Source organism: Pipistrellus kuhlii, unplaced genomic scaffold (assembly GCF_014108245.1).
Source record: "Pipistrellus kuhlii isolate mPipKuh1 unplaced genomic scaffold, mPipKuh1.p scaffold_m20_p_5, whole genome shotgun sequence".
Lineage (NCBI taxonomy): Eukaryota > Metazoa > Chordata > Mammalia > Chiroptera > Vespertilionidae > Pipistrellus > Pipistrellus kuhlii.
Genome location: NW_023425551.1, coordinates 44242663 through 44270642, shown reverse-complemented (window position 1 = coordinate 44270642; position 27980 = coordinate 44242663). Strand labels below are relative to the sequence as shown.

The 27980-nt window shown below is 37.6% G+C and overlaps 1 protein-coding gene and 1 long non-coding RNA gene across 6 annotated transcripts; both read right to left on the bottom strand.

Moving 5' to 3' along the window:
- Positions 1 to 512: 512 nt before the first annotated feature.
- On the bottom strand, positions 513 to 27895 carry UBE2J1 (ubiquitin conjugating enzyme E2 J1). Of its 5 annotated transcripts, none has more exons than XM_036415239.2 (8): positions 27755 to 27894; positions 20305 to 20378; positions 18685 to 18816; positions 15878 to 15962; positions 15491 to 15596; positions 11811 to 11940; positions 10459 to 10578; positions 513 to 3397 (listed from the first exon to the last, which is right to left on the bottom strand). In XM_036415239.2, the coding sequence occupies exons 1-8, from the start codon at positions 27783 to 27785 to the stop codon at positions 3119 to 3121; spliced, it is 957 nt and encodes a 318-aa protein (XP_036271132.1). In that variant the 5' UTR covers positions 27786 to 27894; the 3' UTR covers positions 513 to 3118. The 5 variants fall into 5 exon arrangements, with proteins under 5 accessions (XP_036271132.1, XP_036271133.1, XP_036271134.1 ...); XM_036415240.2 differs by lacking the exon at positions 27755 to 27894 and adding an exon at positions 27029 to 27096; XM_036415241.2 differs by lacking the exon at positions 10459 to 10578 and having other exon boundaries at positions 27755 to 27895.
- Positions 8993 to 10244, bottom strand: LOC118706080. Its single transcript, XR_004983892.2, has 2 exons — positions 9487 to 10244; positions 8993 to 9237 (listed from the first exon to the last, which is right to left on the bottom strand). It is a non-coding gene; the product is annotated as an uncharacterized LOC118706080 (long non-coding RNA).
- Positions 27896 to 27980: the final 85 nt, after the last annotated feature.

Below are 27980 nucleotides of genomic sequence, written 5' to 3'. Positions count from 1 at the left end.
ATGGCTAATTAGTGAGCAAGAACTGAAAAGGTGGAGAGAATATTCAAGGACAAAAAATGGACAGAAGACCAGGTGACATAAAGAATACAACCTCTGGTCAAAACAAAGTATGAATAAAGTCACTGGTTTTATTGAGCAGCTCAAACTAGTTCTGAAGGTTAACGAGTTCCAAACAGTTTTTGAGCAATGTACAGCCACCCATAGGCTTTCATATTGCTAAAAGTCAGGTTCACTAAAAGAATTCGCCTTTCATATACTTATTTGCAAGTAATAAAACAATATAGGCTTTTCAGTACTTCAGCCCAGATTTCTGCACAAATAAGTCTAAATGTGTGATGTTTGCTTATTTACTGATTCTGGGGTATATAAATGGGAGGTCTCAATATGCCAGAAAGTTTAGCCATAGCTTAAAATAAGAAAAAGATTTCTTATCTTCCTGAAATAGAAATTTTATATTTCCATAGTCAAAATAATGATCAAATGTTAAAGGATTAAAAAAAAATAGTTGAGAATTTTGATGAAATTTATTTATTTCAGAATAAAAACAATCAGCAGCATGAAAATGTAAAGTGCCACATAAAAGCCCCACAATACATAAAATCGGAAAGATTTCATTTGCTTAAACAGTTACAGATGAAACAGACATTATATATCTCTTCAAGCATGCTAATTTGAACTACCTTAGTATGTAGCCATGTGCTATGTTGGCCAAAGAAAAAGTCACTGAGTTACATAAATCTGAAGACTGGCGAAAGAATGAGTCCTAAGCCTTTACCTGCCAGATCGTATGTTTGATTTTGTCTTTACGCTGTAAATAAAGGGTTAAAGTGCGGCTTTAAAAATAAGTTTGCTGAAGAGGCCTATCAGGTGGAGTGTCAATAAAAATGGCCCCAAAGATCAATTTTGCTCACGAACTCCACAATGGAGGTCAGACTGACAACTTAAGGATTTTTAAGTAACATAGTTAAGCTGAAAGGAAGGAGCATAAAAGATGCCACTTTAACTATGTGTTATTAGTGTTAAAAATAAATCCTAACACAAAGAAGGTGGTCTGTCATTTGACACGATGGAAGAGAAGCTAATTGGACAGAAAAGGATCTGCACAATGTAAAATTTCTTGGCTTAGTTAATTTGAAAGTATGGGTACATCCTATATCCCATGGAAACATGCAATAAGATCACAAAGCTTCAGAGGCTGGCTCAAAATGACTGAGAGGAAACGGAGGGAAGACTGTTTCTAGCATAAGATTCATCTCCACATAATTTTAGTTGGTGCAGGGATTTCCTTCTCTAGTGACAGCATTGCCTGGCCTTCCAGGGTCAGTGACCTCATGTTAGACCACTGATGACGGAACCAATATTTCTAATATCTTATGTTCTAAACCAAGACTTCAAAAAGGCAATAAAGTTCCAAAATGGTAATTATAATTTCCTAACATATGAGGTCTTCATAAAGTCCTTGGGCTTTTTAGACTTTACCACTTTCAGTTGTAGATATAACAGAAATAATCTGTAAACACTTTAAAAATGCTCGTTTATTAAAGTTTAATACAATTACGTGTTATATCGTAGTATACAATATGCTCTTGTTTTAAATGCAGACCTAAAGGAAAAATGGCTTTGAGACACAGATATTGTGTGACAGTTATGGAACCAAAGTCCCAGAGCACAAGTAAAAATTAAATTTGCCTTTAAAATCATTTTACAAATTGTTTCTATAGTGCCTATAATTTCAGTTAGTTAAAACCACATAAGGACTTTATGGATACCATCCCCCAAATTATTCAAGATACATTATGGACTTTTTTTGTGGACTGATTTAGAACCTAAACACATTTACAACATAGAATTGTAAATAATAATAATAATAATAACTTATAAATGCACCTTTAGAGCATAACCTGTTTGAAAGCTGAGGACTGCCTGTATTTAAAAGTTAAATCTTCATTAATAATGCTCTCAAGAGTGCCTTCAATGCTGCTACTGAACATGCTGAATGCAATGTTTCTCTGTAATTATGTTTTCACCAGGGACTATGATGTTGAAAGTGTCTACTAGAGTCGTGGAGCTAACTAGCACTATGATATATATTGATTTTGTACTGAGAATTACTTCTTGGGCTTTGTGTAGGCATACAATTCCAAGTAAAGGTTTTTCTAATTTCTACCACTATTGCTTGGGCCCTGACCTTTTCTATTAATATGGTACAAGAAATAGTACAACATTATGCATATTCCAGAATAATTAAATTTATAGTGATTACAAAGCTAGGCATATATACATCTCAAAAGATATACAATTCAAAGCAGATTAAACATTCAAATCTTAAGATACTCCCACTTAACTTCTAGAATAAAACTAAGTGATTTCCTGACTTGAACCCTCCCTCCTTTCCTTCCTTCCTTTCTTCCTTTCTTCCTTGCATCCATCCAAGATCTACAGAGGATTGTTTTCTTTCTTTCTTTTAAACCCTATGTGCTCTTTGGAGAGAATGGGATAATACATATCAAAGTGGTTACAAAGCATTATTCCCTCTTCAAGTAAAATTCAGTAACCAAGATGTAATCTCATTTACTCATAAATGTTTGACTGATATAGTAACTTTCACTGACAATGTTTAGGACATAAAGTATATCACAGAATGGGTAATCCCAATGTTCCCATGAAGTAAGCCATTGGAGGGGGTTTTACTTGGCCTTTTTAACACTTATCCCTCTATCATTCTACATAAGTAGAAACAGAGTACTGAATAAATGATACTGAGTAATTACTAATACTCATTGGAACTTAAAACACCATCTTTTACCCAAAAATTTAAAGGGCTATACAGAAACTATCACAAATTTACATAAAAAGAAGCTAAAACATGAGAAATAACAAATTGTTTCCCTGTAAAGCAGTTTATATAATGAGACAAGGAACTTCACTTCCAATCCCTTAAACCAAGCAGGACACAGTCTGAATGCGAGCTATAGTTATAACTGAATTTATAAGGATAAAAAAAAAAGGAATGCAGGGTAAATACAAAATAATTTTTTGTAAACAATTCTTAGACTATACCCAATGAAGAATGTTTAATAAAGCAGTTGAGTCACAGCTCTTAAAACACAAAACAGTATTATAACTCAAAGTCAAATATGTACTCATTGGCTAGATATATTCGTCGGAATATAAGCGCTGCCAGTGCCAAAGTCAAGATGACAATCAGTACAGCAGACCCGCCATTATCCGTGTGGTTGTCTCGGAGCTGCTGGCCCTGGATGACATCTGGTGAACTGGACGACCTTCTTTGACTCTGCTGTTGGGCCCTGCGCTGGCGAGGACTCATGGAGGTGTTCTTAGCTACAGGCTGGGCAGGTTGTTGAAGGGATGCTGCTGAGGAGTTCTGGACTGCATACTAGAATGTTTTAAGAAAATTTATTTGAAATTGGCAAAGAAAATTTATACATTACCTATTATCTATTTAAGAATACAAAGAATCATAGAGCACTAAACACAATTAAGGGCTAAACTATCATGAATTATCTAATTGTTGAGACTATTACCCTTCTGAGTTAAGTCAGCAACATTACATATTCTAAGTACTCAACAAATGGAAGAGGAATTTACTAGAAAAAATAAGACAAGGAGAGAGTTTACCCATATTCTCCATAGACAGCTTTCTATACTCCCTCAGTTGTAACTCCAACAGAATTTGCTAGGCATCTGGGCACCTCCCTTCTTCAGAAGAGTCAAGGAGAGAAGCAATTTGGTTTCCAATTTCTGCTTGAAAATTTGCCATTCTAAATGGCAAAAAAAGACAATTCTCAACAGTGTGCCTCTTTAAATATTATCTGACTATGTCAATATGCTTCCATCAATAATCACAGAACATGTAAAATAATTTTAAAACATATGTTCTTCACAGCAATATTGTTGTAAAAATTAGGTGTGGTTTTCCAGCTGGACTTTTCCTTTCTCACAATTCTTGTTAAATGAATTGAACACACGTCTAGAAGAAGCCTTTACTGCATGCTTGAATTGTGTTACTTCATGTGATATCAAGAGTTCTTCAGGGATGTGCTGAGAAAAATTTGGAGGTAGTTGTGGGAGATTCGATGTACCCTCTACTTTGGCATACTAGTTGCTCCTCATAAAGTACTGGATGTCAAATGCTTTCCATCCTTTACTGACTGCTCCATCAAAGCATAACCACAATATGGTACCAATTGAGGCAAAAATCTTAATTATAGCTTATAGACAAGAAAGCTCTTTGATATGAATTCCATTTTATTTGTATAGATACTTTAACTCTACCTGTAACAACAATTAAAGTGGCCTTTAGTTCTCTTACTGAAAATAAGTATATACTGATTATATTAGTGTCAATACACATTCTTCAAATAAAAAATGCATGTTTTATTCAGAATAATTTTAAAAACTGAGCAAATATAAAATACTAGAGGCTCAGTGCACGAAATTTGTGCATAGGGCGGGGGTATGTGTCCCTCAGCCCAGCCTGCACCCTCTCCAATCTGGGACCCCTCGAGAGATGTCCAACTGCCCGTTTAGGCCCGATCCTACTGGCCTAAACGAGCAGTTGGACTTCCCTCTCACAATCCAGGACTTCTAGCTCCCAACCACTCGCCTGCCTGTCTGCCTGATTGTCCCTAACTGCTTCTGCCTGCCAACCTGATCACCCCCTAACCACTCCCCTACCAGCCTGATCGACACCTAACTGTTCCCCTGCTGGCCCGAATGCCCCTAACTGCCTTCCGCTGCTGGCCTGATTGCCTACAACTGCCCTCTCCAACAGGCCATCTTGTGTCCAAATGGAGGTAACCATCTTGTATGTTGGAGTGACGGTCAATTTGCATATGACTCTTTTATTAGATAGGATACTTTCCATTAGAGAAACTTAATATTTAGAAGAAAAAGGAACTGAGTAATGTAATTCAAATATTTTCTAGAAAGGTACAAGGATGGGCTTTGTACTGGCAACAACTATAAACATTAGGGGGAAAAAACTGTTCATCTCAGTTACTTGCAGAAGAAATTACATTTTAAATCTGACATTCATCTCAGCATTAAAAGGCTTAAATAATCTGTATTTCTTAAAACTATCCTTTGAAAGCACTCAAATGTAGTGACCCCATAACACAGCAGTCAAAAAGAACTACTGAGTGTGAGTTAAAAATATGTTAGTGCTAATAGTAAATTAAACTACATGAACTTGGACTCCAGGACTCCCAGGCATAATCTGCTCACTGAAGAGAGCAGATACACAAAGCTGCAGCATTTTATGAGGTCTTACATTGTCCTAGATGTCATGTACTGACTTAATAATAATACTGAGTTGAACTGAGTTACAGCAGCCAATAAAACATTCTATCTGAAATCTGCCATTCTTTCAATTGCTCAGCCAAGATAAAAGCATCTGATAGAGCAAAAGTATCGATACTAAAGGTTTATAAAGGAAGAAAGGTTGTTAAGGAAAATAAAAAACATGAGGTCCTATCAATCCAGAAAGTACCATAAGAGACTAACTCAGCTTAAAGCTTTTATTTTATATACTAGTGGCCCAGTGCATGAAATGCATGCACATTAAAAGGGAATTAGAGAAAATATTTTAATATTGCTATTTACCCTCTCTCTATGATAGAAGTATCAGAGATGAAAGAAAATTAGTAAAATGTATATGAAAATCTCCCTCCTATCAGAGTTTGGGGCATGCAATGGGACCTAGAGTAAAGTTCCCACCACCACCCGCACACGCTTCGAAAATGCAAGAGACCCAGACCCAGGTGGCCCATCCCTGTCACGCCCCTTCAGGCGGGGGCAGTCTCAGCCTCAGGTCCCCTGTCAAACCCCGCTGGGCGGGGGGCACAGCCTGAGGTTCCCCAGCTGGCACTGGGTTGGGGGAGGCACAGCCTCAGGTACCTTATCAAGCCCCTCTGGGTGGGGGGGAGCATGGCCTGCGGTCCCCCATCAAGGCCTGCTGGGGAAGGGGTGCAGCGTGAGGTCCCCCATCCAGCCCTGCCAGGCAAGGGCACAGCCTGAGGTCTCTCGCCCCAGCCAGGCGCCATGCAGCCTCAGGTCCCTGCTGTTCAATCGTGACATTACGGTGTCCTGGCTAATTTGCATATTCATCTATCATATTTTATATATATGTTATTATTTTCCATTAGTTTGAAGGGTAAACATTGTACCTGACTAAAATAGACATGGGCATTGTACCTGCCCATATACCTGACTAAAATAGAAAGCCTTATTATGATTAGGATAGCTCTACCACTTTGTAAACATGTGACCCTAAATAAGTCATTTAATCTCAGCTCCCACATCTGTGCAATGAGGCTAATATCCAATTCAATAGTTGTGAGGATTAAACAGGATAATGATATAAAGTGCTTAGGATAAACAATTGCTTAGTAAATGCTAGTTATTAACATCATTACTATTAATATATTCCTTTGGAGATATCAGATTTAGGCTTAAAAAAAGTCAAGACTTAGAATAGCTGTTTGGACCTTTAAAGTATGATTAATATAGTTAGAACAACAATCCCTTAAAACATTAACTTTAGATGATATTTTAGTACATGTACTTAATGGAAATATTTATATAAATATACTATTTTAATTAGGTTCTATATTTTTCGTTACATTTTAGATAATAAATTACTAAAAGCTAGTGCTGCAGTATTATAAAATTATAAAACTTCTATTTAAAATAATCACATCAAGGAAAAATTGCAACCTGATGCTGAGAACCTAGTTTATTTAGAATTGAAGAACTAATTGGACTAAATTTTTTTTTTAAATATTTTTTTATTGATTTTTTACAGAGAGGAAGGGAGAGAGACAGAGAGCCAGAAACATCAATGAAAGAGAAACATCGACCAGCTGCCTCCTGCACCCCCCCCACAGGGGATGTGCCCGCAACCAACGAACATGCCCCTGACCGGAATCAAACCTGGGACCTCTCAGTCCACAGACCGACGCTCTACCACTGAGCCAAACTGGCTTCGGCTGGACTAAATTTTTAAAAAATGTATTTCTTTATTGATTTCAGAGAGGAAGGGAGAAGGAGCGAGAGATATAGAAACACCAATGATGAGAGAGAATCATTGATTGGTTGCATCCTGCACACCCTGTACTGGGGATCGAACCTGCAACCCAGGCATGTGCCCTTGGCTGGAATCAAACCTGGGACCTTTCAGTCCATACGCTGATGCTCTATCCACTTAGCCAACCTGGCTAGGGTTGGACTAAATTTTTGAAGTTCATACTAAACTGCCAGATGGAGAATCAAGTGAGCTTTAGCATTTTCAAAATGCTTTAAGATTGATGGTAGGACTTCTAAATCCTTGCTGTTTGCCTAAACTTGTTCAAATTATATTACAGATTAAACACAAGTCATAGTAGTTTGCATTTTCTGAAGCAACCATTTCTGGAAAGGTGGACAAATGTGATTTTTTATTTAATTAAATTAAATTTAAGTATTTTTTTTAAAAGCACAGTCAGATAATTCACATAAATTTTCCTATAATAACCTGGAATAATCATCATATGAAGAGTTTTATGTTTGATTTTTAATACAAAATGGAATGGTTTATTCAGAAACTCAATCTTTTGGAAAAGAGAAAAATTTGACAGACTGGAAGAACATAGAACTACCATCAGTATTTTTCCTATTTCTACATGGCTAAAAAATCTGCATGAACAAGTAACAGATGGTCTAATGCTAACTGCTATATTTAGACTTTCGGCAATCTCTCGCCCTCTCAAGGCTAAAAAACAGCTTATCTGTAATTTGATGTGTAACATCTCAGTGAATTATATTACACTTGCATGTAAAACAGTCACCTTAGCCTAAACCAGGTTTCAGTTACCTCCACAGTAATCAGATCATATAATCACACTGAGATTTGTATGTAAATGTAATTAAAAGCTTAACTCACAAATTGTAGACAATTTATTGCTTGTGAGTATTTTAACCAGAACTGGTATCTATGAAATAATTCTAAGTTTTATGTACTTTAAAATAAAAATGAAAAATACAATTGTAATTATAACATTGTTTATGCTAATTTACTTAAACTTCTTGATTTATTTACCTGTATTCCTAGATTTCCAAAAGTGCTAATACTAAAATTTGTTTATTTAATCAACAACTATATATTTACCACCTACTATATACAAGGCACTATGCCAGGCACTGTGGACACAATTCTAATCCTCAAGGAACTTATTCCAATTGTAATTTATTTTAAAAGTAATTATAGACAATAATTAATTATAGACAATAATTAATTATAAAATAAATTACAATTGGAATAAGTTTAAGTAGAATATGCAACAGAGAAACTTGGCACAGATTTAAAGCAAACTAAAGATAAATGTAAACACATCATAAATATTAGGAGATTGTCCTTATTGGTGAAACAAAAATCACCACCTTCCTCTCTGTATAATAGGATGTGGATTGTTTTTTTCTTTTTGTTGTTGTTAATCCTCATCAGAGGATATTTTTTTACATTGATTTTTAGAGAGTTGAAGGGAGAGAAGGAAAGAGGGAGGGAGGAAGAGAGAGAGAAAAAAACACACCAACGTGAGAGAGATACATTGGTTGCCTCCCACACTTGCCCTGACAGGGGTGGGGATTAAACTTGCAACCCAGGTACATGCCCTTGACCAAGAGTAGAACCCACCGACCTCTAACCATCTAACCACTAAGAACACTGGCCAGAGCTTTTTTTTTTTTTTTTTTTTTTTAAATATATTTTATTGACTTTTTACAGAGAGGAAGAGAGGGGGATAGAGAGTTAGAAACATCGATGAGAGAGAATCATCGACCAGCTGCCTCTTGCACACCCGCTACTGGGGATGTGCCCGCAACCAAGGCACATGCCCTTGACCAGAATCGAACCTGGGACCTTTCAGTCCGCAGGCTGACGCTCTATCCACTGAGCCAAACTGGTTTCGGCTTTTTTTTTTTTTTTTTTTAAATAAAAAAACCATTTATGAAATTAAGAAAACAATTTTAATTCTGAAGATGAAAAAACATACACTGACTAAATAAATTCATTATTTTCCTCTATAATTCATAAAATCACATGGAGATCATGTAAAAACAATTTAACTCTCAACACACATTTTTTTCTTGTAGTACCTCCTTCTCCAGTCTTCTAAATAGTACTTCCTTCTAAGCAACCTCTCCCCTGCTTTCTCCAATCTACTTCTCTACCATCTCACACTTTTATTATATTATATTTTATTTTTTTTAAATATATTTTGATTTTTCACAGAGAGGAAGAGAGAGGGATAAAGAGTTAGAAACATCGATGAGAGAGAATCATCGATCAGCTGCCTCTTGCATACCCCCTACTGGGGATGTGCCCGCAACCAAGGTACATGCCCTTGCCCGGAATCGAACCCGGGACCTTTCAGTCCGCAGGCTGACGCTCTATCCACTGAGCCAAACCGGTCCCAGCCCATCTCACACTTTTAATAGGAGAGAGATACTCAACACTATTTAGTCACACGTCACAGCAAATTATTTCTGGATAAAGAGCAAATCTGATTTGCCCAGTTTCTGTTCTAATTTTCCTGACCTTTTAAAACCTCTGCAAATGGAGGGGTAATAGAGATTTGGCTACTACATCAAATAACCTGTTACCAAAAACAAAACAAAACAAAATAAAACACCCAAAGATGGTTCATCTCTTATATATAGAAAGGCCTCATAATCCTATTTAGCAACAATTCAATTACGTATTTTCTTAATTAGTCTCTCTAATGATTTAAACGCCCCCCTCCAAACTTAAAAATAGATCAGGGCACAACTAACAACAGCTATAGTATTCAATGTTTTGTTCAATAATTACTTACTGGACACTATGCACAAGGCAGCACTGTCCAGTAGGAACTTTGTGCAATGATAATAATATTTGATATCTGTGTTGCCCAATATGGTAGCCATTAGGAAGGAAGGCCCCAGTCGGTAGCCAATATGGAAGGCCCTGATCGGCCCTAATCACTGGCCAGGCCTAGGTACCCTACTCATGCATAAATTTCATGCACTGGGCCTCTAGTTCAAACATAAATTTAGATAGCTACATTGGCTGATAGCAACTACACTGGACAGAGTAGATCTAAGGCAAATGTTTTGCTCCAAAGACAGACAGCATATTTAGAAAGTGGTTAATGTATGTATATTGCTTTATTTTTACTGTAGCATTATATTAAAACTAACTTTTCAGAGCAATTTAACAAAATAATTTAACAAAAAACGAAGGCCCAGAAAGTATGAATAACTTGCTCAAGAAAACAAAATTCATTAGAGAGAGAGCTAGGCTAGTATCCAACAGTTAGGAAAACCAAAATAAGCAGATATTTCCTCTAGGGATCTCCTCTTCCTATTGCAAATAATGCTAATGGTTTAGATATATACATATACAAAAGAGAAGAACCATACCGATGTACTGGCAGTAGCTCCCTGGAATGTGGTAGGTATATTGTCCTCTAAATCATTTAGTGAAAAAGGGTGGTTTAAGTCCGACTCAGCAATAGTCTTTCCAGATGAATTAACTTCTGCCTATAAAAAAGGTAACACCCAAGAGTGGTATTATAAAAGGGAATACAAAAACTAACCCACAACCTATCTAAATTCTCTTTCTTAGATTTACTTTAATTGGTACTTTAATATCAATATCAATCAGTTAAGTGTTAAGCACTCATGTGTCCAACACTATGCTAGATATTACAGAAAGACCCACAGACATTCACTGTTCAAGATGTTACTTGGTGAGGAACAAAACTAACACCCACAATTCACAATCCACAATTTCAAAAATCTCTAAAAACTGTGTTTTTCTTTTGTAATTTTCAGGCGAAGCCTGACATATGAGGCTATTAATAGTCTTTATTCTAAGTTGGTGTAGATATTCCCAGGTTTGCTGATGAAATAATGAATTTGATTATGGGATACTGCCCCACGTTTCAATGAGTATTAATATATGGTATATGTTTAATATTTTCTAAAATCTGAAATTCTGAAGTAGAAAACACATCTGGCCCTAAGATTTTCAGAGAAGCAATTTTACATACAATAGGAATCTTCAGAAGGAAGAATCTAACCAACACTTATTAAGCACCTCCTCTTTCAGGCACATAAAATAGAAAGAAAAATTTCTCCCAAGAACTGGACCTTGGAAGGATAGACAGGATGTAGAGAGGTAGAGAAGAGGGACAAGGTAACATGTTGCTTAATGCAGGTTGACATTATTTTATGGAGCTATAGATGTATTTATTTGTTTGGGTAATATATATGTAAAAAAAAAAAAAAAAAGGTTATAAGGGAGATATGCCAAAATAATTAGCAGCACTTATTTCTTGGGGCTGGGATTATATGACTGGTATTTTCTAACTGCTTATCTATATTTTCTATAATAATAGCTAACACTTATTAAGCACCAGGGACAGTTCTAAATGCAATACATTAAATATTAACTCACATAATCCTCATAAGAATCCTATAGGTTAATTACCATTCTGCTAATATTTGCAGGTGAGTAAAAGGCATGAAGTGGCTAAGTAATGTATCTCATGTCCTATTACTAATAAGCAGCAAAGCTGGGATTTGAACCCTGGCATTGTACACTAGAGTCCAAACTTTTAACCACTATGCTATATAATGCCTTTGTGAATAAATTAGTTTTGTGATAAAATTATTTGTAAAAACATTATAGCACTAGAACTATATTACTTTATTTCTAAAAGTAAATAAAAGGGCTACAAAATTTAAATTTATTTATCAATTTAGAGTACCTTAAAACTGATTTGTCTAGCCAGTTCTTTGGCTTCTTGGTCAGCCATGCTTGAATCACTTCCAGATTTTAAAGGCAGCAGGACATCCTTCATGGTGTAGCCACATGCCTCACAACAGAAATCTTGTGATCTGGTAGGAAATAATTTTGATGAGTACAAATCAAATAGTGAACTTTAATTCAAGACATTTAAACAATGAGTGATTAAATTTACAAGAAAATAACACTGTACAATTCCATATCACATTTATCTACATACAAAATAGACAATGATAGCAATAATTATTGTTATGAAACATACATGCAAAATTAGGTTGGTATAAAAATTTCATGTCAATTATATCTCAATATTTTAAAAGTCTAACATTAAACTCCGGTTTAGATTTCATTATTTTCCTAATATACTTTCTAAAGAAAACTAAGCTACAGATTTATATAACAAAAGATATAAACTTCTTACCTACCTGTCCTCAAAATCATATATACCAAGCCTATGTTAAGCCTGTGAAAAAGTCCACTCATTATATAAAGCTCAAATTATTTTTAGGCCAAGACCAGTTTGCCTGCGGATTGAGGGGTCCAGGTTCAATTCCGGTCAAGGGCATGTACCTTGGTTGTAGGCACATCCCCAGTAGGAGGTATGCAGGAGGCAGCTGATGGATGTTTCTCTCTCACTGATATTTCTAGCTCTCTATCCCTCTCTCTTCCTCTCTGTAAAAAATCAATAAAATATATATTTTTAAAAATTATTTTTAGCAGAAACATATATAAAGAAGCCAATTAAAAATAGAATTTACAGCCCAGCCAGTGTAGCTTAGTAGTTGAGCACTGACCTATGAACTGTGAGTTCATGGTTCGATTCCCAGCTGGGGCTCAATCCCAGTAGGGGGGGTGCAGGAGGCAGCTGATCAATGATTGATTCTCTCTCATCATTGATGTTTATATCTCTTTCTCCCTTCCTCTCTGAAATCAATAAAAATACATATTTTTTAAAATTAGAATTTACAGGTATTTCCAGGGAAATAAAACCTCACAAATCCTATTAATCTTAATAGCAAAACAACTTGAAAAGCAAAAAAATGGTGGAAATCCAGACTGAAATTTTCCATTGATTATATTAGATAAATAATCTGTTAACTAAACTTTCCTAAAACTTCTTTTTCTATGTTTTCATTTCCTCCTCTTTATTCCAGATATAGTCAAAAAGTGCCTAAGACTCACAAGAGTGCTGAGGATTTATATGACCAGAAATAAGTATGTTACGTATATTATATAAAAATATGTATTATTACATTGCTGAACTTCCTTTTAAAAACTATTTTACTATAGCCTGGCTGGTGTGGCTCAATGGTCGAGTGTCAATCCAGGAACCAAGAGGTCACCATTGGATTCCTGCTCAGGGTACATGCCAGGGATATGAACTAGATCCCCAGTAGGGGGCATGCGGGAGACAACCGACTGATGATATTTGTCTCTCATCAATGTTTCTATCTCTCTGTTTCTCTCCTTTCCTCTCTCTAAAAATCAGTAAGAACATATTTTTAAAAAACCTGTTTTACTATACATCTAGATCAATGTAATAAAATCCTTATGTCTTTAAAAACATGGTACTTAAACTTACTAAACAGCTTCATGTAAATAAAATATGTCAAATGTATTTACTGATGAATATTTTTTTTGTTTCACCAGAAGTAGCACTGCTATCCATATCCTTTAGAGCAGCGGCTGCCAACCTTTCAGACCTCACAGGCCACCAGCGGCAAACCCTGCTTTAGAGAATCAGTTATATCCAAATATCTGCCTTAAAATGTGTCTACTTTTTTCATTTATATGTTTTTATTTATTTCAGATGGGAAAGTACAACGAGAAAGAAATACCAATGATGAAAATCACTCACTCATCAGCTGCCTCATGCATACCTTCTCTTAGAAATCAAAACTGAAACCCAGGCATGTGTCCTGACTGGGAATGGAAACAAGAACTCCCGGTTTACAGGTTGATGTTCAACCACTGAGCCACATCAGCCAGGCAAAATGTGTCCACTTCTTAAAATACATATATTTTTAATTGATTTCAGATAGAAAGGAAGGGAGAGAGAGAGAGAGAGAGAGAGAGAGAGAGACATCAATGATGAGAGAGAATCATTGATCGGCTGCCTCCTGCACACCCCACACTGGGGATCAAGCCCACAACCTGGGCATGCGCCCTGATCGGGAATTGAACCATGACCTCCAGTTTCATAGGTCAATGGTCAATCACTGAGCCATCTCGGCTGGACAAAAACTGTGTCCACTTTTAACTGAGAAATCAGGTGAAAATTAAAAGAGAATAATTTAAATATATTAGTCTATCCACAAAAAATAGTAATTTACCATGGTTAAATGCAAAATCTGGTTTTTAAAAAACCTCTACTACAGACTAAGAACCTAGAATATATACACTGATAAGTCTAGAGCAAAAGAAAAAACACCCAACTTTTTTTTTTATCTGTACATGAAATGCACTAGATAAAAGTATCAAGACAGAAAGCCAATATAAAAAAATCAAATAAAACAAATTCATGTATTCAAAGTACATACTAAATTTGTGAACAGTAGCTGCAAGTAAGGTATATGCCCAGAACTTGAGAATAGATTTAAAAAGAAACCAAGGAGTCTACCAAATCTTCCAAATACTAAAATCTCTTTAACAAACATGTGTAGAGGGCCTATTCTGGGCTGTACCAGGTAAGATATACTATAGGGGTAGGCAAAAGTAGGTTTATAGTTGTTCATATGAAAAATAATACAATAATTAATAAATAAATACAAAAACTTCCACATCTTTATAACTATAAACCTACTTTTGCCAACCCCTGTATAATTTAATTCATAAAATACTTTTAAAGAATAGAAGGCAGCCAAGTCCAGAACAAGAAAATGATCAAGACTGGCCAGCATGGCTCAGTGGTTGAACCAGGAGGTTACAGTTCAATTCCCATTCAGGGCACAGTCCCGGGTTGTGGGCATGATCCCCAGTAGTGGGCATGCAGGAGGCAGCGATCAATGATTGATGTTTCTATCTTCCCCTCTCCCTTCCTCTCTGAAATAAAAAAATATATATTTAAAAAAAGAAAATGATCAAAATATAAAATTAGTCTTAGCACTACTCAAAGAAGGGAATACTCTAAATCTAATAACTAATCTGGGTTATATAGACAGAATGTACCTGGGAAAAACAGAAAGCAATACCAATGGGAAACAACTTTTTTTTTTTTTTTTGAAACGACAACATAATAAAATTTACTGAGCCACTTGCTATGAGCCAGATACTATAGATACAAGCATGGATAAGTGGATTTCCTTCAGCTCTCAAGAAGTTTTTAATCTTGTAAAAAGCTCCATAAAAATAATGGCTCTAGTTCTTTGCCATCTTTATTACTGTCTCAGTGGAGATGAATGACCTGTCCTATTTTATAGGAGAAGATATCTCCCACTGTAGATTAATTACTTTCTATAATCAATTCTTTAGACTCAGGTCAACACTGAGTAAACTAGCACAACTGGATTTCTAAAAGAGCAAAACTACGGCCAGAGTCTGTAGCAAAGGCAACTCACAAAGTGAGAGGCAGAACCTGTTTCCTAATAGCCATTTTCCAGAAAAATATTTGGGTCTCAACAAAGAATGAAATGCAAAACTTACTTTTTAGCAAGTGCTCTTCTTTCCTCAGGTGTGTAATCTAGAGAACCTATGGCTCCTTCTCCTTTTGTTGGCATAAACCCAATGATGGCTAACAATGCTGTTCTTACTGAAACAAAAAGTAAACATCAATCTAAATTACTTTGTAAAAGGAACCAGATTTACTCTGAAAAGAAAAAAAGATAGTCTTTCACTGAAGAGATACAGGTAGGAGGGTTGTAATAAAATGATGGCCAAAATCTAGGCAAGGAAAAGCATTTTTATTATTTATTTAATAACAAAATTATTTGTCAAAAACAGCTTCAATCTCAAGAAGGTATTATACTTTACAATTAAGAATTGACTAAAGTTATTGTATATAAGATATATTCACTTTAAATTAGTACTCACTACTCCATGAAGGCTGCCAAGTTTCAGGATGATGTCCTGAGATGCTCAAACAGATTTTCTTGCCTACTTCAAATCGTCCATTAGCCTTAGGAATAAATAAGGCATTTAAAAATTATAGATATGTTTAATGTTTTAGACTTTATCCATATAAATATTTTTACATATAAATAAATTTTAAAGATAATTTTAAAATAATGTAATCTCTAAGGGGATACAGATTTTTGTTCTCTGATTGACACTCCACAAATATTTGTTGGATTCTAAGTGAATAATACAAACTGTTTTTAGAAGTTGTAATACTTTTTTGAAATTAAATTATACAACTGAAATCTAAGTAAGTGATAAAGATGTCCTGATGTCCTCCTATGTGCCTAGTATTCTAGGCTCTGTGAAGAATCTAAAATATAAGATGTACAGAGACTAGGATAAAACCTAAGAATTTGATATAATCTAACTAGATATTGGTGAGGAAAGCTCTGAGGTGGGAGTGATTTTCAGAATGATGATTCATAAAATAGGAACACAAAGGAGGAAGATCAGAAATAATGATTTTAGCTTTGGACATTAATCTATTTTTTTTGGGGGGGGAGGGAGAGGAGGGGGAGGGGAAGGAGAAGGAAGGGATGGGGGGGAGGAGGAGGAGGAGGAGGAGGAGAAAGAGGAGGAGGAGGAGGAGGAGAAAGAGGAAGAGGAAGAGGTGGAGGAGAAGAAGAAGAGCTATTGATATCCAGCAGGCAGGTAGAATTATAGGCATGGTGCTATCAGAAGAGGATATACATCTTTGGTACCTGACTTTAGAGAGGTGATTATTAAAGCCATCTCATAGGAAGACAAAAGAAAGCAAAACAGTTAAAGTCTGAACTTGTAGAATATCAATTCTTAGGGAAAGGGGAAGGGAGAAGAGGCATGAATTAGAATATATGTTTCATATGGTCAGAGAACTTGACTTATTCTCTGTTGCACCCACAGAGTGAATGACATGTATTTAATGATTATTTGTTGAATGAAGGTTGGAAAAGAGAGGAACATTTTCAAAAGACAGTAAGTGAACCAGAAAAAGCAAATATTGAAAACCAGGAGGGCAGGACTGATTCTCAACCACTGTGCTAAATATGAACCATACCATTGGTTAACTCTTAAAATATTTCAATATTTCTATACCTATTGGTGAAAAGCTGCTACTCCAACTACCCACCCCCACCAGTTTCCTCATGTACCAGCATTGACCACTTGGCTCTCTCCATGATCTAGCAAAAAAAAAAAAAGTGACTTCTAACACACTGGGCCCCCTCCAAGACCCTGCTCCAGCCCTACTGCTAGTATAACTGATTCTAAATATCACTAATATTTGTTAAGCAACTTCTATATATGAGGAACTTTATAAAGTGTGATTATATTTACCATACACAACCCTTTTGACAGGTAAGAAAACTAAATTTCAAAGAGATTATGTAACCTGCCAATGGTTTAATAGAAATAGCACTGGTCAGAACCCAGGTCTGCTGGCTCTAAACTAATGCTCTTTTCACTTCACCAAATAAAGGTAAAAAGCAGCATTAATTTGATATTTAGTAATTAGTACCTTCCCCCCCCCCCCCCCCCCCCCCCCCCCACTATTTGCTACGCCGTGAGTGTCAGGTTTAACTTAGATGGAATAGGATAAAGACTGAGAAGAGATAGTGGGATTTCTCAAACTGGTCTTTGAGATTAGTGCTGTGAGCGTATATGGAAACCAGACTGCAACAAGCCAACCTAGAGTAAAGATAGGCTATCAAAGAAAAAACAAAAACAGAATAACAACATAGAGTGGTGAGCAGAGATAAAGAAAGGTGTTTATGTTTTGTTTTTGGTGTTTTTTTTTCAAGGTTGGCGTAATCAAACACACTTGTAAAGAAAAGGAATTAGAAAAGGAAAGCTTAACAAGTAAGAGAAGAATTGACTGATGAAACGTGTCTCAGGAAAAAGAAAAAAAAATTACTCATTTTCCTTCACATGGAGATAAAATATGTGGATGTAGAAAGAAATTCTAAGATATAAGTAATAATAAAGCAATAATTTATTGAGGACCCTGTCACTTCTATTTTAAGAGCTACACACGAAAAGAGGTTAAATAGAGATGATGTAATTAAGAGGTACAATAACATTAACAAACCTTTACTGAGTACTTACCATGTGCCAAATACTTTGCCTAACATTTTGCATACATTAATTCACTGAATTCTAAAAACCATACTATGGTAATTCTACATTCATTAGCATTAATAATTCCTATAACGATGGCCCAGTAGCTCAGTTGGTTACAGCATCATCCTAATATGCTAAGGTTAGTGTTCAATTCCCCATAAGGGCACATATAAGAATAAACTAATGAATGTATAAATAAGTGGAACAATATCTCTCTCCCCCCTTCTCTCTCTCAACAATAAAAATAAAAATAAAAAATTCTATAAGTTAAATTTGGGGGGGAAATTATAGTACCAAGGCCTGGTTCCCAAAAGCAGCCACTTTACTTCTTTTTTAAAATTTTTAAAAAAATTTTTGGAGGGAGAAAGAGAAACATTGATGTGAGAGCAAAACATTTATCAGCTGCCTCCTGCATGCCCTCCAGTCAGAGCCCACACCAGGCATGTGCCCTGACTGGGAATCGAACTGGTAAGCTTTCAGGGTGCAGGACAACCACCAACCAACTGAGCCACACCGGCCAGAGTCTACTTTATTTCTTAATGTAGATGAGTATGTTGACCATATTTTGCAGCCACCATAAAGAGTAAAAACCACAAGCATTTCAAAAAGCCAAGAATTCTTACCGTTAGAAGAATAATGCTTGGTGGTTTCATGGGATACTCTGGTGGTAGTACTATTCGTCCATGATAAACTCCTCCATCAAAATCAGAATCTGGGGGCCCTCTAACTGTGAAGTGCCATTCAAAAAGATTATCCTGAACAAAAACAATAACCAACAAGGCATCAGTAATATTAAAGTTTGACCATCTTAATTAAATACTATTAGAAAGATTACTGGGTGAGAAAAAGTAGTATTTTATATTATTGCTATTAGAACAGTGCATTTCTTTCTTTTTTTTTATTGATTTTTTTTTTTTCCCACAGAGAGGAAGAGAGAGGGATAGAGAGTCAGAAACATCGATGAAGAGGGAATCATCCATCAGCTGCCTCTTGCACACCCCCCACCGGGGATGTGCCCACAACCAAGGTACATGCCCTTGACGCCCTTGACACCCTTGACCGGAATCGAACCCGGGACCTTTCAGTCCGCAGGCCGACACTCTATCCACTAAGCCAAACCGGTCTCGGCAGAACAGTGCATTTCTAATGCACAAAATGTCTCAAGTTATAAAAGTTATAGTTTTCATGGGCCATAGAGCTAAATCTTTTTAAACAAATGCTTAAAATATTTGAGCATTGTTATGTATTCATAAATAAGGACATAGGTTTTATTAAGCTACAAATTAGTTCTTGAATACTAATTAATGATCAATACTAATTATATAATCAATCCTTGAATAACATGGATTTGAATTGCATGGGTCCACCTATACTCTATTTTTTTTCAATAAATACATACAGCACTATAAATGTATCTTTTCTTCATTATGACTTTCTTAATAACATTTTCTTTTCTCTAGCTTACTTTATTGTAAGAATAGTCTATAACATATATAAAATACAAAATATGTGTTAATTGACTATTAATGTTATCAGTAATGCTGCTGGTCAACTATATTAGTAGTTAAGTTTTGAGGGAGTTAAGTTATATACTGATTTGGGGCTCCAATCCCTGCATTGTTCAAGGGTCAACTGTATAATCAAATAATTAATAAAAATTTGGATTGTTTTACAATCTTTTACATTAACCCTTAAAGATACCTAAACACTTACTTAAAAGGTTAATAATATTAATACATTGCTATCAACATTTTACAGTTACCATGTACTTTAGAGTTTGCAAACTATTTGCGCATACATTATTACATTTTATTCTCACTATTACCATGGAAGCCAGACTAAGCACATTTAAAAACCCTCTTTTTACAGATAAGAAGACGAAGAGAGTTAAGAGATGTTTATACAAAAAGCTCACACTAGCTGCAGAGATTCCCTCACGGGACCAGGTCTTCAAAACTGTAAAAAGTATTGTTTTCTTTCCACTTTCCCTCCTCATATTCAAGACCTAAAACCAATTTAGCTTCTGAGACCCATTTTACAGAGGTCAGAAATCTGCTTCTTATAAAATGTCTGATTCTGATTGGCTAATAGGAAATTGGTCATTCAGGAAATACTAGAAGTAAAATATACTAATAAACCACATCAAACACATCTGTAATGACTCAAAGCAATGAAAAAACAATTCTAAGAAATTTGTTTAAAATATTAAAATCCATATGCAGAAGATGGAGACAGAAACTAACCTCCAAAGGTTGTGCATGATAATGATCTGTTGGATCTTTCAATTCTGCCGCTTCTTTCATTAAACGTTTAACAGCTAAAATAAAATTCATAAGATACAGACATTTAAAATATACTTTACCAAGTGATTTAATCAGATTTACAACCTAATGAAAAAGTTTCTACTTTAACAAAACATATATAGAGAGGATTGGCTCAACTGAGTGTAAGATAAAGTTTTAATTATGGGATAATAGTAATCATTGGAGAAGGAGAGGAAATGGTAGGTAGGCATTAGGAGAGTTATGTATTAAATATATAGGTAAGTCCGATAAAGACACTTTTTATTAGTAAGTCCTTATATATACTTCCTATGTGGTAGCACTCAAACAATCCTCAAAACATTGCTATGAGACAGAAAATCTCTATTTTCTAAGACAAAGAAACTTGTCCAAGGTCACACAACTAGTAAGTGACAGAGCTGGAATTCCAACACAGACAGTACAACTCCACCATGTTTAAATGTCTATATTAACAAAAACATGCCCTCTGGAACTAACTCATTCTCATGAACAGTAACTCTCCCCACCCCCATATTTTTCAACCTCTTGAGACTTTTCACCCAATATTTTGTATTAACTTAATGGGACTGTCTTCAGAGGTCACTTTATTCCATAGCCCTAATTGATTTTCTTTTTGAAATGATTCTTCACTTCAATTAAAACCTATAATTAACATCTGAAAGAAAGACAATAGGAATTAGGCAGGTGGGTATGAATAGGCAGAGAAACAATAAAAGTAAAATGTGTAGAGGCACTGGATGAAAAGTTACCAGGAGAGATTAAGAATTAATTCCCACACAATATTATAATGTAATATGCATCATGTCTCTTGCATAAAATTTCATTTTAGCCCTGGCCTTTTTGGTTCATTTGGTTGGAGCATCATCCTGTGCACCAAAGGGTTGTGGGTTTGATTCCCAGTCATGGCAGATACCCAGATTGTGGGTTCGATCCTTGATCAGGATATATGTGGGAGGCACCTGATTGATGTTTCCCATATTAATGTTTCTCTCTCTCTCTCTCTCTCTCTCTCTCTCTCTCTCTCTCTCTCTCTCTCTCTCTCTCCCCTCCCCCCCCCATTCCCCTCACCCCTCTCACCTTTCTTCTCCCTCTGAAAACAATAAAAACATGTCCTTGGGTGAAGATTAAAAAAAAAACACCAAAGTATGCCCTAACCGGTTTGGCTCAGTGAATAGAGCATTGGCCTGTAGACTGAAGGGTCTCAGGTTCAATTCCGGTCAAGGGCGTGTACCTTGGTTGTGTACACATTCCCAGTATGGGGTGTGCAGGAGGCAACTGAATGGTGCTTCTTTCTTATCGATATTTCTCTCTATCCCTTTCCCTTCCTCTCTGTAAAAAACAAACCAAAAAAACAATAAAATATATATTTTTAAAACACTCCAAAGTTCTTAAGTCACTATCTTATTCCATAATAATAATTACTTATTTTTTGTATTTATTTTTGGATTTTGCTTGTTAATCCTCACCCAGGGATATTTTTCCTTTTTTTTTAAGAGTGTGGAAGGGAGGGGAAGAGACATTCACATGCTCAGATGGGCCTGGAGATCATGCAACCAAGGGACGTGCCCTTGACAAGGAAATGAACCCGAGATCCTTCAGTCGAAAGGCTGATGCTCTAACCACTAAGCAACTGGCCAGGGTCTATAATTATTAACATTCTTTTCCATCCCCTTCTCTGAACTAGGCCCCTGTAGGAACTCCGCTCAGCCAGAAGCCAGGTTCGTGGCTGGCAAGCACAGCGGCGGGAGCGGGAGCCTTTCACGCCTCTGTGGTAGAGGTAAGGATCCCTTGGCGGACATCCACCGGGAGAGGGTACAGGCCAGAAGGAACCTCCCTCCCTGGGGCACAAATGTTGTGCACTAGGCAAATGTTTAACAAAAGATAAAATCCTTTGTCCAAAGAAAAGCTTAATGAGAATCTCAATACATAAAACAGATACCCTGGCCTTAACCTCTTCCTCTTCCTGTTCAGTGGTTAGTAGGGGTAGGGAACGTCCAGTCCTTGAGCTGTATAAGGCCCAAGAAATCATTTGGTCTGACTCTGCCAAGGCATTATGGGTAAATTAAAATTTTGACCAAATGTACCAGGCTAATTTATGATTAAATTTTAAATTAATTGTTTGACCAAATATATTAGGATAACTTTGCATGGCCCTTGAGTGGTATTATAAATATCCAAATGGCCCTTGGAAGAAATAACATTCCCCACCCCTGGGTTAGAGTGTCAACCTGTGCATTGAAGGGTCCTAGGTTCAAATCTCAGTCAAGAGTTCCTTCCTGCCCCTGGTAGAAGACAACCAATCAATGTGTCTCTCTCACATTGATGTTTCTCTTTCCCCCTCTCCCTTCCACTCTCTCTAAAAATCAATGGAAAAAATATGTTCGGGTGAGGATTAACAAAAAACAAAACAGGTAACTGAGCTGTTTTGGCTGAAGCCACCAATATGGAAGGAACTGCCAACTATTCTATCTAAGGGAACCATGGATCAAGGATTGAGAATCCCTAGTTTGGAGCACGTAAAATATCCTTATTTTAAATTAATATTATTATATATAAGTAAAATCATGTAAGCTATTGCAAAGTTAATTAGTTTGGCTGCTGTACACAATCAAAATGCCAAGGAGATTATTTTTTCTTCATTTCTTATCAGCTAGCTGAATAATGGTTAAGTTGACAAGGTCAGATTTTATGTCATTTCAGTTGGAGAGAAGATAATAAACACTCAATAGTACCTGGATATTATGAGAGATATATGAAAGGATCAGAAATGCTACAACAACGCATTTAAAGAAACAATCATTCGCTTAATAACTAAACATGTCACTTAATAACTAAACATTATTTCATAGGTCACATAGGCATACCATGTGAGAGCTAAAGCCACACAGCCAAATATAAAGTGGCTATTTGACAAATAGAGGTTATTCTAGTGCTTTCATAATCTATTTTTTCTGAAATAGCATATATTATGGATATGCTTTCATGAAAAAGAGCATTGACTCCGGAATTAGAATTGAATTAAAATACTGGCTCTGATTCCTTAGGCCTAAATCATTGGACAAATCAATCTTATTCTGCTTCAATGTTTACATCTGTCAAATGGGAGTCAACTATTCACATATTTCTTCTTTCCTTTTCACCCATCCCTTTTCCCCAGATCACAAGTTATCAAGGTCAGAAATAAATTGCAATAGAAGGCCCATTCAATTCTGTTTCAAAATCAGGACTTGAGCATATGTAGTTGGCCACAGGGCATGGCTACCTGGCTCCCAAGGAAAAATATCACTGCTATAGAATAGTCAAGATTCAAAGTACTGACTGGCAACTAAGACTAAAGCATAGTCTACCACTCCTTATACTCCGTCTCTTGCTACTATTGATACTTGGCTACAGAGAAAACTTTTCCCCCATCAGCTCCTTTCTTATCTCTTTGCAAGATTATTCAGTTCTCCTATCATGGTGAGATAAGATGTTCCAGAAAAGGGGAGAGGGCTGGGGAGCACCTGCTTGGCTGCTCTTGTTCTTTCTTTTCATGGAGGTCACATGATCACTCTGGATTCAAGCTCTACCATAGGCCTAGGCATTTGCATTCTGCACATGCCCAGGCTAGCTCACTGGGTTTATTTTATGGTTTGGAGACAAAGCTCCAGCTAAGGGGATCTTTTACAGGTTACTGTTTCTCCTGCATCTATTTCTTTATGAAGCAAATATCCTGATATCATCATCTCCAAAGCATGGGTAAAATGGAAAAGAGGCAGGTGTATTGAGGATTTAAACCCAACGCCCTGCTCCCCAACCACCTCTTCCTGTTCCCATAGGAAGGCACATAAGCAAATATTTAAGGACTAATGTTTCTGTCCAGAAAAACCCTGTAAATGTATCCATTCAATAAACATTTAAAGAATATCTGAGCAATGGAAATAGAATGACCAGGATTTGCTTCTTGCCTTCAAAAAGCTCACAGTGAGCCGAAACCGGTTTGGCTCAGTGGTAGAGCGTCGGTCTGCGGACTGAAAGGTCCCAGGTTCGATTCCGGTCAAGGGCATGTACCTTGGTTGCGGGCACATCCCCGGTAGGGGGTGTGCAAGAGGCAGCTGGTCGATGTTACTCTCTCATCGACGTTTCTAGCTCTCTATCTCTCTCCCTTCCTCTCTGTAAAAAAATCAATAAAATATATATTTTTTAAAAAAAGTTCACAGTGAGAAAGACATGAAAACAATTACAAACACTGACCAAGTATATACAAATATAGGGACCACCTTAGGCTGCCTACAGGAGCTGGACAATATTGAACCTTAAAGAAGCCTAAACAATTAACAGGACTTTCACATAGATTAAAGGGAGGATATTCCAAGCAGAGGTCCCAATAGGGACCAAGGCATAGAGGTGAGAAGAGCTGTTCTATCTGGGGACACTCAGACAAATACACTGAGTGGCCAGATTATTATGATCTCTGAACACATAACAATCTGGTCACTCAGTTTATATATATTAGAGGCCTGGTGCATGAATTTGTGCATGGGTGGGATCCAGCCAGCCTGGCCAGGGGGAGGGGACATGGGCAGTTGGCCAGCCTAACTGCTGGCCAAACTTCTGGTGGAGGGGACAATTTACATATTACATATTACATATTAGCCTTTTATTATACAGGATATACACTAAGCTAGATTATATGCATTCTGAGATCATAATAATCTGGCCACTCAGTGTAGATAGATGGTAAAAATGCAAAGGAGCATAGGAGTGGTAGCAATTCAGGTTGGTGAGAAAAGCAAAGATCAAATCATGAACAGCCCTATAGGTCAAGCAAAACAATTTACTTTGAACTGTACCCACAGCTAACAGTAATATACTAAAAACTTCTCAATTTGAGGAATGATATAATCAAGTTTTATTTTGTTTTGTTTTCATTGATCTGGTGGCAATAGTGACTGGTTAGATATATATGTGTTTGCATGTATTAGTACCCATGCCTGTGTGTGAGAGAGTTTTAGGGTAGGGGGTAAAGAAATAGGCCAAGAGATCAAAGATCACTACCATGGACAATTGGGTGCTATCAATCCCTGGGATAAGGAACATTAAAGTGAGGTGCAAGTTTGGGGGAGGTGAGAAAACTGATGTTTTGTGTTTATATGTTTAGATATTTTTTTGGTCTGTGGGAAATTTGGATAAAGATATTAAATCACCATTAAGTTGTATTTATCTGCAGCCTAGAAGAAGGATCTGAACTGAATATTAAAGCTTTGAGAATGATTAGCATGAGGTGCAGTTGACGCCAAGGGATGGACAGGATAACTCCTAGGTTTCTGATAGAGGCAGTGGGTGCCTTTGTACCAGACTCTCGTACATACACTAGTCATCTGCTGAACATGTCCATCAGCCCCTTCTGAAGAAAGCTGCCACAGGAGGTTCTTTACACATAAGTCTCCCTATTTTGTACTCTGACACCCTACTACGTTAGCCAGAACAGACCAAAAAAAGAATCAGGGAGCTTGATCCAGAGGCAACTACTGATAGGTAGTCAGAGGACTTATGAGGTGGCCCCAAACAAGTCCATTCACAAAGAAATGAACAAATTTACTACCCACACGCTAGCACACTGGCCCTTAACCAGTTATCTTTATTGTCTCAATTATCCTATCATACTTCTAAGACAACTAACTCCTCGTGAGAGAAAAAGGATTACATCTCTTACAGTGTTTTTAACAACTTCCTTTCATATATGCATTACTCTAAAAATATCACAGGACTGAGAATAAAAAAACAAAGGAAGTAATTTCATTATGCCTCCTAGCATTTTCAAGTCCCTTCTCCATGAACTCAAAAATGATCCACACAATAACAACAATAACAAAAAAAATGTTTTGTTTTTGTTTTTGTTTTTTGCCGAAACCAGTTTGGCTCAGTGGATAGAGCGTCTGCCTGCGAACTGAAAGATCCCAGTTTCGATTCTGGTCAAGGGCATGTACCTTGGTTGCTGGCACATCCGCAGCAGGGGGTGTGCAAGAGGCAGCTGATAGATGATTCTCATTGATGTTTCTAACTCTCTATCCCTCTCTCTAAAAAAATCAATAAAATATTTTTTAAAATGTGTTTTTTTTTAATTCTCTCTAGAACAGTAACATCACCTTTGAGGAAATGAAACAAAAAAGAGGAAGCAAATTTATTACACAGCTAGAAGCATGTTGGGCCAAAACTCAGCCTACTGGCAATAGGTCATATTCTCTGGAAATATGCAAAATTCTGGGGAGTATTAAATGCTTACCATAACCTCAGGTATGATGACTTATAAAATTGAGCAATGTCTTCTGACAACAGTCTCCATTCCAAACTGTACTGTTATCTCTGGACATTCCCAGAGTACTTCAGGTGCCCTAAGGAACTTGGTACCATGTGACCAAGGAGTCACCAGACATTTTTACCCCTCCCCCCATTTTATATAAATCTGCCACAATCTAAATAACTTCACCATCTAGCCTGGTTTCCTTCTTTCTCTTGGACCTCCCCCCCCCCCCCCCCCCCCCCCCCATTCTTAGGAGATGGGTTGGAGGAGCCAAGCTGTAACCACACTGAAATTGAACTGGAGAGCCACGGCCTTCACCAGGTTTTTAAAGGGTGAAGGCCCCCACGTGTTATGACCTATTCATTCTACACATTTGGTCACCAAAGAACATTTCTTAGCTTGACAGCACTCAAGTCACCAAAAGCTCTGTGCAATCATTATCCTCACATTTTTTTTTCTGGAGCCTTTGCATATTCTCACGTATTTTTGTTAGAAGAAGAAGAAGAAAAACACAAAAAACAGAAAGCAATAAGGGTTGGTCAAACCAACCATTACTGATATTATCTTTTAGAGCTGGACTGTGGCATGTCTCCCTCGCGACAAACGTATCACGACGGTACAGACAGAATAAATACTATTTATTGTGACTCATCCCAAGCCTGCCTTCATCAGATTTAAACCAAATCCTCCAAATGCCAGAGGCAGGCCGCTAATAAAAGCCCGGCGGCGGCGGCGACAGCGAAGAGACGACAGTGTCCAGGAAGCAGCCGAATCGGGGGCTGAGGGTCCCCATGGGCATCATCCTTACACCTGTTCTCAGGGAGGATTTCATAACCCAGCTCCCCGCGGCGCCGATGAGGGCAGGGGCGGGGGGCCGGGGTGCTGGGGGGCGCGGGCCCGTCCCCGGGTTTGGCAGCCGGTGCCGCCGGCCTCCCTGCCCCGCGGCCTGCACCAGCCCGGCGGGCGGCGGGCTCGCGTAGAGCGCGACGCCGCGAGAGGAGCCGCGAGTGGCGGCGGACACGATGGGGACCGCAGGGCCCGACCCCGGAGCCCACGGCCGCTCGGGCCCACCCCGCCAGCGCCGCCTCGGGTCCCCGCCCGGCTCACCCGGGCTCTTGAGGTTGTAGCGGGTCTCCATGACTAGTCGCTGCCCGGCTCCAGCCTGCACTCTGCGGCGCGGAGACTCGGCCTCCGGAACCAGGCCCTGGGAGTCCGCAGACACCGCCCAGCGCCGCCACCAGCCTGCGGATGGACGCGGTGCGGAGGGTGCGGGCGGGGCGGAGGGCGCGGCCTTCCCCGCTGTCCCCGCCTCCCTGTGGGCCGGGCGGGCGCC